Below are 16,299 nucleotides of genomic sequence, written 5' to 3'. Positions count from 1 at the left end.
TTACAGAACTCAGTTACTTAATATAGACACCTTGAGAAGGTTTTTTTTTTAATCTTTGAGTTTCACGGCCAAAGTGTTAAATATTTTTATTACAATGCTGGCTTTTATGTGGAAAAATATGCCTGGTGTGTGTGTGTATAATTCTTACTTGGAATAAATTTACTGATGAAAAGAAAAGAAACTGAAAGTACCAGTGTAAAGACGATTCAGGCATGTAACATGTTAAAAGGTCACTCCTATAAATATACATTGTATTGATAAAAGAGATTTTATCTTTGTTACCAAATATGTTTTTGATAAAGGTATTAAGAGAAGTGAGGGCTCCAACAGGTGGCCCAGCCACCACTGTGTAAGTGAGGAAACTCTCTCCCCCTTGTGTTCAGTTTCTGTAATGACTCCCTGAGGAATAGAAAAAAACTTGGCTTTTCATGCACGAAAACCTCTCACACCCAGATCAAAATTACTTCAGTGGCTATGAACTTCCTAAGAGGAAGTTAGATAGCAAAACTGATAACCCAAACCTCTATCTATAAAGGTTTTTTTTTTTTTTATCCTCCCCAGCAGACATGTTCACTGATTTTTAGAGAGAGGAAAAGGGAGGATGAGAAACATGGATGTTAAGAAACAGCTTTAGCTGCCTCCCCTGCATACCTGGTCTGAGGACTGAACCCGCAACCTGCATATGTGCTCTGAGCGGGAATTGAACCCAAAACCGTTTGATTTACAGGATGACAATCCAACCAACTAAGCCACATTAGCCAGGGAAGATTTTCAAATATAGCTCACAAAAAATTATTGACAGAAAATACAAGCTGTGGCCATGTAGCTAGCTATATATTATCTATATACCTCTCTAACAACTCAGGAAAAAACAAACAAGCACACTAAATATCCCAGCAATTTACACCCCCAGAATTCACTCAAAATTTTCAGTGCCTCCTCCATACTGTCAACTCCCACATTAAGTCCAGACCACGTCGCTGAGCTCTGGACTTACACAGGCCCGTGGGTGACAGCACATGGGTGCCATGCCACCTGGGCATTTCCAGTTTAACAAGTCCTCCGCAGAACTCTTGATCCTGCTCTCCAAACATGCTCCTCCAAAATCCTGCTGGCTCTGCTTCCTAAATATTTCCAGAACTTGACTGCTTCTGTCAAACCACCAGGACCCCTGATCCAAGCCAACATCATCTCCGCTCGATTACTGCAATCAACTTCTAGCTGGCTTACCTGCTTCCACTCTTGCTATATATCCAACCACCACACCTTGGCCTTCACTTTCCGGATGGCAGCCTTACAATACCCTTTCAAAGCACAAGTCAGACACGGTCACATTCAAAACCCGATCCTTAACAACGGGCTCTTCCTGTACGGCCTGACGGAGGCTATTCCTTTCCCCCTTGGTATTGCTGCTCTAGCCGCACTGGCCTTCCTACTTACTACTCCTTGAAATCCTAAGAATCGGGCCTTGGTGTTTGAGGTTCCCTTTGCCTGGTGCACCCTCCCCTTAATGTGTACATGAGGTGACACTTCCCTTTGGTCCCCTGCAAAAGTCACTCCTGAGGAGGCATTCCTGACTATCCTATTGGAAACAGCACTTGCTGCTTTCCCTTTACGCTGACATTAGGTTATGAAAGTATCTGTTCCCTCATGTTATTACCGGTCTCTTCCACTAGCCCATCAGGGAAACAGTTTTTTGTTCGCTGCCTCACGTCCAAGGTGTTGAGCAGGGCCTGGCACAGAGTAGGTGATGCTCCAAACACACTGCTGAATGAACGAATGACTTCTTTGTTTTTCACTGACTTTTGCAAGAGAAAAAAGTTGGTATCTATTCACAATTACAGCTCAAGAGGGTCTGGTGCTGCTATGAAGCATTTGGACTGCCCGGGCGCAGCACACAAAGCATTGTGCTCAAAGCCTGTTAGGGATCCAGCGTCTGAGAGAGGTCTCCAAGTGCCCAGCGATAACGTCCTATATATGCAGGTCAGGCATAACAAAGGAAACAGATCCACCAGAGACTAAAGAGTGGCAAGAAATGACCGCAAGGGTGGAATGCAAATGCAGGCTCTGAGTTTTAACATATTGCTGGAGCAGCCTTTGTTTTCACTGAACCTATTTCTAGTAGACATTTTTCCATTATACATTTTTTTTAATGTCTCAACTTCTAGCAAGTGTTTTCTGGATATTGAACCTCTTTCTTGGTGCTAAGGTAAAGTAGTCTGATTTTTCTGACCTTGATCAACCCCAGATGATCCCACGTGAAGAGAAAAGAAGTTGAAAAAGATTTAATCTTAGAACCCCTTCTAGAAACAGTCGGTAAAAATACAGTAGGTTTCTGGCTTGTAATATTTTTCTTCTTAGGAGGTCATGCGGCCCAGTGCAAACAAAGCAGAACTGGAAATGAGAGGGACTTGGGATTATGCTCCCATTTCTGCGGTTGGTGTCACTGCGCACAGTTTACTAAGATAGTGCGGGCTTGTTTTCTCATCTTTGAAATGGACTCAGCAACATTCATATTATTAATACTTTAAAATTTTGCTGTCCAAAAATTAAAACACATTTAAAGGAAATACCGGGTCATTGGCAATAACAGGGGAAGTGGGTAAAAACAACCTGCCACAGTGGTTAACAGCAAGATCCGAAAGTGTTCATACCCTTGAAGGCTGAATGTCAGCACTTACTCTACTGCCCAGAGACCTGCAAGACCTTTTACTTTAAAAAGTTTTTTTCCCTATGAATTCAATTTCATAGTTACACCTTCAATATAGACTACAAAATGGTACTAATCTAGAGCTGGGGCCGTCCAATACGGTAGCCATGAGTCACATGGAGCTATTTGCACTTTAATGTGCTCAGTTGGATTGAGTTGTTCTGTATGGGTAAAAAATAGCCAGAGTTTAAAAGACTTAGTATGAAAACAGAATGTAAAATATCTTAATAATTTGTATATTTATTACATGTTGAAATGATAATAGGGTATACTGGATTAAATAAAATATATGACTGAAATTAATTTCACCTGCTTCCTTTAGCATTTACTAATGTGGCCATTTGAAAAATTTAAATTATGTATGTGGCTCATATTCTATTATATTAGATGTTTCTGGTCTAGATGATCAATCAGAACCAAAGAACTGACTAAGATTCTCTTTTAGAAAGCACTGTTTGCGTGTTCTATCCCTGAGAAGTGTTTCCACTTACTGCTCTGCTGCGTCACCACACGGATTTTCCAATGCCTCCCCTGGGGTGCGGCCCACGTGAGGGTCAACACGTGTGGCATGGGCAATGGTGGTCCCTTCAGAGGTACCTGGCTTTGGGGAAGGCAGAGTAACATCCCCGGCTCTGGAGCGCTAAGGGACTTCCCCGGGACAGAATCAGGAGGCAGGCTCGAGAACTGGCTTGCAGCTGCCGGTCTGAAGTCTGAGGCTCGGGCTCCCACGATCCCGATTCGGCTCTGCCAGGGACAGCGATGCTGCTTCCTGAAAAGGAGGGGCCTGCGCGCAGCGCTGCTGGCAGTCACGCAGCCGCCTGCGTGATTTTATCACGCTTGCTCCGAAGAGGGAACAACCCGGACCATGGGGTCCTAAAGTGCCAGACATTTACAAGTCTTCACATCTGGGGAACTTGTGCTTCGTGGAACAAGCTAGGTAGGACCCCAAGTAGAATCCTTGCCACACTTTTCTCTTTAACCCTCCCCATCAACAGTCTTAGGGGACTGAAAGTTTAACACTTAATCCTTCCCGTGACCTGCGAGATACTACTAATTCCACAGGTGCCAAAGTGAATAGCACTTCAGAGAGTAGCCTATTTCTAAAATAGTGTTTAGACAGTAGAAAATTATTAATTCTCTTCACTCTTAAATATCTTGTTCTTTCAGCACTTGTGGAGCAAAACCTTCATGGATTTCTGCTTGTTAGTGAGTGAAAAATCATTTTTTTAAAAATAAAGATTATCTATAGGATGTAAAATTTAGTTGCAGTATACAAATTATATTTTTAAACTTAACCCTAAGAAATTGCCCAAAAGTCCGCCACCCAATATTTATTCACAATACTTAGGTGAATGCCCGTTATATAAAAACTTATGTTTGTTCAACTTTTGATTCGTTTCAAAACTGGATGATTTGGTTTTTTAATAGCAGATCATTGTCCTGATCTCACAGTACAGAGCAGGTACAAATGGGCATTACATCTTGTCCAAGTACTTGTAACCCCAATTTAAACACTTTGCCAAATCTGACTTTTTAGGTTATTACCAACGCTGACCTATAGGACTAAAACTGCACTTACTTTGTAGGAAAATGGAAAAAAAATGGATAGAATGAACAATAATTGAAAGTACATCATTTGGGAAAAATAGTTATTGGGGAAACAGAACCCAGAACAGAATTAATAGAGTGCATGCTCCATGGGCTCACTTCTCAGTACAATATTAAATGACCAAGCATTCACTCCCCAATTGGATTTAATGGCAAACCATTTTCTAAATGACTTAGAGGCTCAATCTAGTAGGGGACTGAATGTAAGGGAAGTCACTGATACAGTTATAAAATATGCTTTAAATCATGTTGCATAAATAATAAAGAAAAAATTTTGGCCCTAGCTGGTGTGGCTCAGTGGATTGAGCGCCCACCTGCAAACCAAAAGGTTGCCAGTTCGATGCCCAGTGTAGGGCACAGGCCTGGGGTACAGGCCAGGTTCCCAACAGGGGGTGCACGAAATGCAACCACACATTGATGTTTCTCTCCCTCTCTCTCCCTCTCTTCCCCTCTCTAAAAATGAACAAATAAAATCTTAAAGAAAAGAAAAAAATTGGTTTCAAAGTTCAAAACAAAAATTACCTTTAAGTTTCACCCTCAAGGCTAAGATGGGAAAGCGGGAAACGCCCTCTGCCCACCAGCACTCAGTCCGATGATCTGCTCTAAGGTCTCGTCGCTGTGACCAGCACACACTGATTGGGCAGAGGCGGTTTGTCCTGTCCGAGGTTTTCAGCCTGTTTCCCACCACAGAAATGAAGCTGCTGTTCACAACCAGCAGGCCATTCTGGCCATTCTTGGCACAGCGGCAGGTAATCCCATCACATTCTCTCCCACACTCAAGTAAGCACTGCAAAGTGAGAAAGATATTACTCACCTGTTCTAAGCCCGCAGAGAAAGTGTAACAACACTCACAAACATAAGGACCATTATGACTAGCTATTTGCAAGAACCCTCACAAATGGCTATGTCAGGTAAAACTAGCAATTGCAAGGCAACCCCCATCACTACGAACACCAGCAAAGGTTGGTGTAGTCCAAGTACCACTCTTACTTTCACTTGGAGATATTCTAGAAAGGAGGTCCATTTTAAGCTGCTGAAATTGGAAACAAGTAGTTGCATCTTTCAGGTAGAAACTGACAATAAGCAGAGAAAAATTGGGTGTAAGGCAGCCCAGTGGGTAAAGAAAGTTCACAGAATGGATATGAATGGGGAAGGTGACCTGGTGGGTCTAACAGAGGGGGATGATTCAGTTTTCTTTTGAAAAACTGAAGCAGGACTTCCAGTCAAGATGGAGGCGTAGGTAGACACACTTCGCCTCCTCTCTCAACCACAGAGAGAATTACAACCATTTCTCAAAACAAGTAACAACCAGAACCATGAGAAAACCAAGATGTATGGAAGTCTGACAACCAAGGATTTAAAGAAGCCACATTCATCCAGACAGGTAGGAGGGATGGAATCGCCGAGCTGGGCAGGAAGGGGCAGAGGCGCAGCACGGCACTGGGAGGCAGAGGCAGTGACAGTGCAACGGGCAGTCCGCCTTCACGTGTGGTGGATAAACATTGGGAGATACCTTGCAAGCAAGCAAACCCAGCCCCAGAACACACGGCACAGCTCAGGGTTCCAGCGCTAGAAAGATAAATCCCCGTAACTTCTGGCTGTAAAAACCAGTGAAGTTTGGGGTGGTAGAAAAAACTGCCAGATTTTCAGAAGAGTTCATTTAAAGGGCCCACACAAACTTAGAATGTACCCAAACCCACCCACTCTGGGAGTCACCACCAGGGTAACAGCTGGAAGGGTGCCAGTCGCATATAGAAGGGGCTGAATGACTGGAAACAGGGAGTGCTGGGCAAACCTCCAGAAGCCAGGCAGCAGCATTGTCCCCTCTCCAAGCCCTGCCCCCACACAGAGCCACAAAGTGGTGAAGCAGGTTGCCCTGCCCTGGTGATTACCTAAGCTCCACCCCACACAATTTACAAGTGCATTTTAAAGGGAGTCAAAGCAGCTCTACCTAAAACACAGAAGCAAAGGGAGGATGCCAAATTGAGGAGACAAAGAAATATGGCCCAAATGGAAGAACAGATCAAAACCCAAGGAAAAGAACTAAATGAAACAGAGATAACCAATCTATCAGATGCAGAGTTCAAACACTGGTGATCAGGATGCTCAAATAACTCACTGAGTATGGAAAAAGCATAAGGGCAGAAATGAAGTTTACACTAAGTGAAATAAAGAAAAATCTATAGGGAACCAACAGTGGATGGAGGAAGTGGAGAATCAAACCAATGATTTGGAACACAAGAAAGGAAAAAGCATTCAGTCAGAACAGCAGGAAGAAAAAAGAATTCAAGAAAAACAAGGACAGCCTTAGGAACCTCTAGGACAACTTTAAATGCACCAACATCTGAATCATAGGGGTGCCAGAAGGAGAAGAGGAAGAGCAAGAAATTGAAAATTCATTGAAAAAAATAATGAAAGAAAATATCCCCAATTTGGTGAAGGAAACAGACATACAGGAAGCACAAAGAGTCCCAAACAAGTTGGATCTAAGAGGATCACACCAAGACACATAATTAAAATGCCAAAGATTAAAGATGAAGAGAATCTTTAAAGCAGCAAGAGAAAGGCAGAGAGTTATCTACAAAGGAGTTCCCATAAGACTATCAGTTGATTTCTCAAAAGAAACTCTGCAGGCAAGAAGGGACTGGCAAGGAGTATTCAAAATGATGAAAAGCAAGGACCTACAACCTTGATTTATCTATCCAGCAAAGCTATCATTTAGAATGAAAGGGCAGATAAAGTGCATCCCAGACAAAATAAAGCTAAAGGAGTTCACCACCACCAAACCATTATTACATGAAATGTTAAGGGACATATTTAAGAAAAAGAAAATCAAAACTATGAACATTAAAAGGGCAACAAATTCACAACTATCAACAACTGAATCTAAAAAAACAAACTAAGCAAACAACCAGAAAAGGAACAGAATCATAGATATGGAGATCATTTGGAGAGTTATCAGCTGGGAGGGGGAAGGGAGGGAATGAGGGAAAAGGTTCAGGGATTAAGAAGCATAATTGGTAAATACAAAATAGACAGGGGGAAGTCAAGAATAGTATAGGAAGTAGAGAAGCCAAAGAACTTATATGCATGACCCATGGACATGAACTAAAGGGGGGATTGCTGGAGGGAAGCGGGTACTGGGCAGAGGGGGGCAAAAGGGGAAAAAAATTGAGACAACTGTAATAGCACCATCAATAAAATATATTCTTTAAAAGAGTAAAATTGAAGCAAATCACCCTCTGGAAATTAGGGTCCTTGAAAATCCTTTCTTGGGACATATACAGCTATTTACACTATTTGTTTACTTACTAGTTACTGAGGGTCCTGGCTTTCACAGAAGACATGAACATATTTCAAGAATAGAAATGTGCTTGCTGACACAGACCAGGCCACAAAGATGAAAGAGTCTAGAGTTTTAATCATTGAAAATGAGCTTCATTTCAAGTTCAAGTGCTTTAAAGGTGCTTCTGTTACTTTGATACAGGGCAGAATCAGTAAACAGTTTATTCCAATGAAGTACTCAATCCAAAAGAAAGCATAATGTGCAAGTGTTTATTTTAGTTACACCTATATGAAGGTTCTTATTTTTGGGCAACAGCAAGGCATTTTATTATCCACTCTTTCCACTCCTTAAAGTCTTCCACAGGTTTTGGCAAATTCACATTATCCTCACGACTATGTTTTGGAGTGACCCGAGGTGTGTCAGTGGATTCATCATCAATCCACCTCACCAGCGCCTTGGAAAGAAGAAAAGAGATTAATATCTTAACAAAACACAGCTAAATAGTTTAGGCAAAAGGAAAACACTGGCTTCTAAACCAGGCTTTTAAATCAGTGACTTAGATTACCCCAGGAAGATGATCCATTTGATAAAGATGGATATGAACATGAAAAAAACCACTTATGCGGACATACTGAGTAAAAGAATATATGTCAAAAATATGCAAACTATAATTATAAATTACAGTCATAAAAAACTATAAATTATAAATTTTTTCTAAAAAGAAATACACTAATCCTTAGTTTTTTAGGGTTGGAAAATAATTTTCTTTTCTCAACTTGCTAAATGTTCCACAAGGCACTGTACTGTGCTTTTTATTTGATGTGAATGTGTTTGCACACGTAAGTATACACACAATTAAGGGAGGACATATGTATATGAAGATACATTAGACACGTACTGCAGTCGCCTGAATGATTGGTTGTGCCCATGAGCAGTTAATTGATGTATACTGATGTTTGTGGGCACACACATTCACACACACTGGGATTATGTTTTTGCCTCTTCCTTAAAATCATCTTTTCCTCCTAATGAATATCATACTTCAGTCCCACATTTGGTAAGGTAAACCACCTCCACATATTTATAGAGTTTTTGAACTTTGCCACACATATCAATATTTATTGTTTTGAACATTCAGACTCTCCTGCCTTAAATGAATGGCAAATACAGAAACCTCTTCCACCATTTCTCATTGCACTACAAGTGTAAGGCACTCAGAGGCAAGTCAAAGTTTTGGAGGATATTTGTTTTTTTCTTTTTTAAACCACAGTTTCCTGCTTATCTTTGCACTAATTTCCTCTGATAAATGACAACTCCAGAGAGGGGCCTAATAGATTATGTACTTTGCTACCTATATAACCACTTCCCCTTTTTGACTGCACCACCGCAAATTACCTTGTATCTTTCTATAATGTTGAAGCCAATAGCACACTGCAACTTGCGTAAACAGATAGGGCACAGATGTAGGGGGCGCCGGTCAGCTTCTTCCAAGTGGTTGGAACCTTGCATTAGGCATGCCAGCCACTGGCAGTGTCGAAGTCCAAATATGTGTCCAATCTCATGGGTTAAAGTCTGCAAGACATTCACATTGAAGATTTATAGTGCCACTATTATTAACAATGAGTCATATACCCCTTCTTTTTCTTACTTTTCCAAGAAACAAATTTATAGGAATCAACTCCCTTATAGTCATCACCAATACTGTCTGCCCAAAGACTTAACCCTTCATTTCCTTAAATGTCTTACTCCTTTCCTCACTATATTTAACCACTTAATTACCTGTGGACCAGGGTTTCTCAGTCCTGACACCCACTGATACTTTGCGATCATTCCTTTGAAGGAAGGAGGCTATCCTGACTCTGTAGGATGCTTGGTAGCTTCCCTTGCTTCTACTTACTAGATGCCAGTAGCATCCATTCCTGTGACAACCAGAAATGTCTCCCCATATTGCCAAATGATCTCTGGGTGAACTGCTGCTGGGTGAAAGCCACTGCTCTAGAGTAGTGAAACACTTCTAACCATTTAAATTCTGGAGCCCTTCCCCCAAGATGCAGTATCAGTAGGTCTGGGAGGAGAGGCTTCACCTGAATATTAACAAGCATATGGAGTGATGCTGATGCAGGGAACGTACATTGAAAACAACTCTATGAGTTGTAGTTCTCAAACCCCACAGACAGTACTGGTGAAAAGAAAAGCCTATGTCCTTGGCTGTGGGAAATGGATAAAATGAGAAAGCCTTTCTAAAAAGCAGTGGTGGAGTCAATATCAGGAACTGTCAGTAGAACCAACTATAGTAGAAGGCAACCTGGAGACCAAGAGAAAGGCCATCCTCCTTGAGAGGCTAGGGAACAAAGGTCCTCCAGGCCCCTGGAAAGTAGGTTTCCTTGATGACCACAGCAGCCTGGAAGGGTAGGTTACCCACTCATACCAGAATTCTGGAATTAATCTAATGGTGAGGAGGTGGGTACAGCCAAGTCTGTGTGTAACTAACAGGACAAAAAACTGGCACGGGTACTATAAATTTCGATATTAAGGTATCCATTTAAATTGTTTTTATTGATAATTTCAGTCAAACAACAGCCACCAACAGTATAAAAATGATACAAACTCATTTATAACATTACCTTAAGGAATGTTGATGTAAAATTGAGAAGAATGAGAATTAAGATCTCTTGAAATAGAGTCCTGCTGGATCGTATAAACAACTCACCTTACAGGACCGAAGCAGCAAAACACTAGTCACTGCAGGAGTATAATAGTTATCAAAAACCGAATAGTCACTGGAAGATTTTCTCTGAAACGCCTTCACTTTGCCTGCATAGCTTGAGCTGTAGAAATCACTGCCATACCTGGCAAAGCTGAATATCCCCACACCTACAAAGAAAAGGACAAGCAACAGAGGATTGAGAGTAAGATGCCTGAAGGAAAGCCCAAAACACAGCCTGCTAGGGCATCCGGTCCGGGAGTGCACAGCCGTACTCCCGTGTGCAGAGTCCAATATGCTTAAGGCTCACCACGACAAAGGAAGAGTTTGCTCCAGGTTCCCTATCAAAACCTCCTTCTTCTACCCAATTTGCCCTGCCCTGTAAAACTCACTCGTCTTGAGGTCAAATTCTTGACAAACTAGAAGCTCCAGAGGGTTTTGTTTGCCCACAACAGAAGTCTTTTTCTCAAAGGATAGTCCAAATCGAGCACTCCAGGAGGAATAATGACAAGGACCACATGAACACCCGCCCTCATGATTTTTCTCTTTCAGAACACAACAAACAGATCTCTGCGGCCTGTGTCAGTGAGGGTGCCTGTACTTGCCGCGTGCCATGCTACTGAGGAAAGGGGCCCTGCCACTGCCCCCGATGCTTTGGAGACCGTGTTTTGGACCAAGCCTCTAGAGAGGACAGACCCTCTTCCCCTCCTTCCCCTTTTGAAGCCCAGCACAACTCTTCCTGTGTGGCTGGGGTCGGGTGGCCAGAATAAACCTTCTTGTGACTGACTTCCTGTGTTAGGTCTTAGGCTTGTCCAAACCATCTTCACACGCACGGAGGGCAGAGATTTTCAACTCTCTCTAAATGATTTTCAACTCATTCTAAAGGGGATGGCTTTATAACTTGATTTGTTTACATTATCACTTTTATTTATGTGTCTTTTCCAGTTGTTTATGGAAAGTCCTAAGGATTTTTTTGTTACGGAAATGATTTCATAGTAAGGTTGTCCAATCCCACTCAATCCAAAAAGAATGCTCCTCACCCCACTCTAGGAAAATGTCCACTGGTATTTGAAATTTAGGAAGAGAAAGCATTCTGCAAGAAAAAAGGGAATCTACTCATGCGTCACAAGTAACCTCTTCTGGCCACGAAGTGTGTACATATTTCAGTACAATACGTTTAGTAAGAACCATTTTTCCTAAATAAATGAAAAAAATAAAAGATTATTTTCTTTATAATTAAATATTTCTCAATTTAAAAACACAAATCTCTGTAAAGTTGGAGAGAATAAAGTCACTTATAAGATACTGTGTCACTGCTTAGCAGATCAATGCTGCTAGCTTACTACTACTTCTCATGTACGATGCAATATTTAAGGAACTTAAACAAGTTAAAGTAGAAACATTTTGGAGAATGCTTCCTGACCTCCTCAAATGCACATGATAAATTAACTAGCAATATCTACATAAATAGTTTAATTTCTTAAAATGTTTCCATCTCTACCACGTTAAAAATAAAAGGAAAGATGAAAATTTAGCTCATACAAATTTATTTTTGATAGAAAGTTAGCTCATACAGAACTCAGGAAGACAGCAGTGACCTAAGTCTCTAAGAGAATGTATTGATAGCGTCATGGGGAGGTTGGGGAGCTTATAAGAATGTAATAGAGAATTGAGGATGAAGGGGTACTGCCCGGAGCCCCTGCCTATGATGAATGTGTAAGACAAAGAGATACCTAATAGAAACATTTGTCAGAGAGAAGCTAAGTTTTCATCCAGACAGTAACTTGGAACTCATACATTACAGTCCCTGGTACTTACTCACCGTCCTCAGGACACTAATGGACGCCCCTTACTTCCCTGGACTTTTCCCCTTCAAATGGGTCTCAGACCCTGGGGATAAAGGGTAGAGAAATAAGAGCAAAAATGGACATGTGGGAGAACAGAGGTGAAGACAAAAAGAAAATAAAATAGGCAAAAATATGATTTTCTTCTGGATCCTTTCCCACCACCAACATGACCATTCGGGGTTTCTACTTAGTCAAAGCTCATTATATCGCAAAACAAAAATTGAAGTTCACTTTTTAAAATAAAATAAGATATAGGTTAAGCATACACTTATAAAGCAGTCTGTGAGTAATCCATCTGTGCAAGATGACTACAAAACCAATTAAAAAAGCAATTAGCAAAATTTCACTTACATTAATTACAGTTCTAATATCTTCTATTTATTTAATTTAGCTTGTTACCAAAGTACTTACATTTCCCATATGCTGCTCTGAATGCCTGTATATGTGCCAGGCATATATACACTTTTTATATATCAGCACTTCTATGTAAATTATCTCAAAATGACCTTGTGAAACAGGTATTATTAGCTTCAAAGTCATATAGGTAGTGAAAGGCTGACCTGGGGAAGAACCCAGATCATCGGAATCTATCAACAACACACCTCCCAACACAGCATGATACTGCACCAGAAATATATAGTTTTAAGTATCAGATTATAATTGGTTGGAATTTTCCCCCTCTTTCAACATCTTCAAATAGTCTCAAGTTGAGAGAGTTTCTATAAACAATGTCAAAAAGGAATACCATCTGTCAAAGAGGCCTGTCCAAAGACAAAATTCCAGGAGTCTCTCGGGTAAAGATCAATCATTGTTATTCCTACAACACAGAAGGCGTCTTCAGGTTTCTTCTTTTTTAAGAACTTCAGGATGTGCCCTATTCAAAAAGATATGTACATGTGTTATAAATACATCTCCACATCTTTCACTCAATTAAAATTGTAAAGTTGTTTAATTCACCTGCATGTATTTGTAGGTTTTGTGTGTTATCATTGACTCTAAAGGAACACTTTGTTGCAGAGACAGGAACCGGTTCTAGGAATTTTACTGTCAAGCCATAGAAAAATGCTTCACAGTAGCCCTTGAGCCATTTAATATACTCTTCACTGATACTTCTGGTGTTTCCTAGAGATCCTATAATATGGAAGAAAATTTAAAGACATACTTTAGGATGATTAAAATACTGAGTTTTTACCGCAGCCTATACTTACAAATTTAGAATTAGAAACAACCCAACTTTAAATTTTCAAAACACTTCTATCATTCGTTAATGTGAACATGAATTAGAAACAAAATATCCTCTTTTAAGATAGTTTGGCTACAAAATTTGCACCATTAGATGAGATCAACTGCCCAAACTATCCCTGGCAACAGCACTACTGCGCAAGCAAACCAAATCCAGCATATTACAATATGTACCAATGCACTGTATATAAATGCTGTGTTTCTCTGCAGAGGGTGTCTTTCTGGAAGGATTATTGAAAAACTCTTCAAAGTCTTGGGGAGGCTCAGGATGAGAGGTGATCCAATCTGATTGAGAATGCAAGGTAATGGGTCCAAAGAGATTACTGGCTGGTTGGAAGGCTTCATTCATCAAACGCCTCTCTGCAGCATCAAACTTCTCATACTGGGACACAAGCACTGGGTTCTTTGAGATGAGAGCCGCCCTAAGTGTCTGTTCCGAGTGCCGTATTGTTTGCATCTACCAAGAAAACAGTTAGTCAAGTATAAAACGTACATCCATGCTGGAGACTTTTAATCTACCTATCCACCACGTGCATCTCTAATTTCTCCCGAAATGGAATGACTGTTTATGCTTTAGAGGGGTCACATCAAACTACTGATTGCTTTCCCCGTTTCGAATCAATTTCTTGGGGAAGGTATCTGAAAAAGTGAAAAGAAAATCATGAAATTTTCTTTTGGCACCTGATCCCATTATAAAAAACTAGTGGTAACCCATAAAGGCATGACCTGATTTCCAATTTCCTTTTGTCATTTGGGTAATAATAGGGATACTGTGAATTGACTCAGGAAAGAAGGCCACATGAGAAACAGTCATCCTTCCCAATGTGACTCAAAAGATGTCCAAGACCAAAGAGAGAACTGATACAAGAACAGCTGGTTCTGTAACGTAACCGCGGGCTGATGACGGATTTCAGCCACTGAAGTTGAGCATCTGCGGGTCACCTCACCCTGGGGAGGACATCGGTGACTAACCAAAAGCCAGACTCACAATGGCAGGTCCCTTCCATTCACGTCCTGCTTTTAGGGAGAGCGTCCGTCCTCCTGGCGTCTGAATGGGTCAAACAGCTGTTCCATCACGAGGCTTTTCAAGGTGGAAAAGGGAAAATTGGGCATTTGCCTGGAACCTACCCTATTTTCTAATTGTCTAGATTTGTCCAGCTTACGGATACCTCTTTGATGGGAACATTTAAGCTAATGGCTGTTCTGACTGCATCTCCGAATCCTGGGGGTGCAGAGCGTGCGAGAAATTCCAAAACTGAGGTCTCTACGGTCGGGGCTCTGATCCCAGCACAGACTCATCCTCACTGCCCCGCAGCCGCGCTGAACTCCGACTTCGACCGCACAAAATGCCGAGCCAGCGGCGCCCTCCTCTCGTCGTCCCACCTTTAGGAAGGGAGACTCCCGCCGGAGTCTTTACCTCGCAAGGACAGGCATCTCAGGGCCTGCTCGGGAGGGTGTTAGGAGGGGCGCCTTCGCCCCAATATTAAAAAGAATCGCGTTTAAAATGCCTAATTGGAAGAAGTCTCCCGGGTCAACTCTGGGTGGAGCGTCAAGAGCAGAACAGGGCCACCTCCGTGGGCTGCGGGTCTGCAATCCCGTCAGCGCTAAAAGCTGCACATCCCGGGCAGCCGGGACAAGTCGGTCACCGCAGCTGGTGGCCTCGAGCACCTGGCATCTGGGGCTCGCCCGTGCGGGCGCGACCCGCTCCCCGACCGGGGACGGAGTGGGGGATGTCCCCGGGACTCCCGCTTCGTCTCCTCTCCCTGAGGCGCCTCCTCTCGGGCCCGGCCTTCCTCCCCGGAGACACCTCCGCGCCCGCTGTCCTCCCAGCTTCCGCTGAGGCTGCCCCTCCCACAGCCTCACCCCTTAACACCACTAGCGACCGGGATGGTCGCCCTCTACAACCCGGCAGCGCAGCCCAGGAAGCCGGCCCGGCTATGACGTATACACAGAACTACCTTCACCACTCCAGGATTTGACGACACCGGAACGCCGGCCTACTGTGGCAGCCCTGCGCGCCTGCGCCTAGCGGCCGGCGCTTTGCCACGCCCCCACGCCCCTTCCAGCAACGTCACGCCCCACCACGCCCAGTCCCTTTCAGCGCGCCACGCCCTTGTCACGCCCCTAAGCGTTCTCCGGTCTGTCCCGTACGGAGTCTGAATTCTAGCGCCAGGCGCTGCCCTGGTGTCCCAGAGCTGAAGAGGGTCGCCAGGGGGCGATGAGGCGCCGCAACCAGCTCCCGCCTTTTTTCCTCTGGCCCTCGCGGGGGCGCCACTACTACTCTCTCCAGGGCTGCCCTTGGGTCGCTGGACCAAGGGGAAGCTGGAGGCGAGGCGACCTTCGCCAGAGGCTGCGTCAGGAGGCAGTGGTTCCCCTGGGGGCAGCACTGGCGTCGCCAGCTTTGCATGATTGTGAATGTGCTCGATGAGCCGTGGGTTTGAAAAGTGACTAATTTAACAAGCCCGGTCCAAATATAAGTCAGCCGCGGCCAGAGGCTGACGCACAGCCTCAACGCGCGCTCCCTGGTGCCGTCACCCACTGTACTTTCCGTCCTTTATTTGGCTGCTGCTTTATTTGGTTGCAGCGACTGCAACGGCCGGCCGGGGCGCGAGGAAGCGCCAACCACAAACGCTCTGTGCAGGTGCAGCGCGCGCGGAGTCGCGGGCAGCACAGAGGCGGTGTCCCGGCCAACAGCCGCCGGCTGGGCTGGGTTCCTCCACCCACGACGTGCGTCTCTTGGTGTCGCACTGCGTCTGCCAGAGCGAGGCTGTGAAGTAGAACAGGTCCCTAGCGGATATCAGGACTGAAGAAGCTCCGTGGCCTAGGGTAGGCCTCTTAACTCTTTCCGGCCCTTGCGATTCGCACGTGGATGGGAGCCGATAGGGGAGAGCTCTCATCCCGA

General features: G+C 43.4%; 1 protein-coding gene across 3 annotated transcripts; it reads right to left on the bottom strand.

The window, feature by feature from the left end:
- Nucleotides 1-4,735: 4,735 nt before the first annotated feature.
- AMZ2 (archaelysin family metallopeptidase 2) lies at nt 4,736-15,418 on the bottom strand. Of its 3 annotated transcripts, none has more exons than XR_008529099.1 (9): nt 15,356-15,418; nt 14,386-14,478; nt 13,572-13,854; nt 13,113-13,286; nt 12,901-13,029; nt 10,315-10,478; nt 9,000-9,176; nt 7,631-8,058; nt 4,736-5,105 (listed from the first exon to the last, which is right to left on the bottom strand). XR_008529099.1 is itself a non-coding variant. In XM_054573078.1 (7 exons), the coding sequence occupies exons 2-7, from the start codon at nt 13,852-13,854 to the stop codon at nt 7,903-7,905; spliced, it is 1,083 nt and encodes a 360-aa protein (XP_054429053.1). In that variant the 5' UTR covers nt 14,386-15,341; the 3' UTR covers nt 7,533-7,902. The 3 variants fall into 3 exon arrangements, 1 of the variants encoding a protein (XP_054429053.1); XR_008529100.1 differs by lacking the exon at nt 15,356-15,418 and adding an exon at nt 14,567-15,341; XM_054573078.1 differs by lacking the exons at nt 4,736-5,105; nt 15,356-15,418 and having other exon boundaries at nt 7,533-8,058; nt 14,386-15,341.
- Nucleotides 15,419-16,299: the final 881 nt, after the last annotated feature.

The sequence above is a fragment of the Pteronotus mesoamericanus genome, unplaced genomic scaffold (assembly GCF_021234165.1).
Source record: "Pteronotus mesoamericanus isolate MK-2021 breed Mesoamerican mustached bat unplaced genomic scaffold, CSHL_Meso_final contig_246, whole genome shotgun sequence".
Classification (NCBI taxonomy): Eukaryota; Metazoa; Chordata; class Mammalia; order Chiroptera; family Mormoopidae; genus Pteronotus; species Pteronotus mesoamericanus.
Note: the sequence above shows the minus strand (reverse complement) of the source record. Positions and strands in the feature narration are given on the sequence as shown.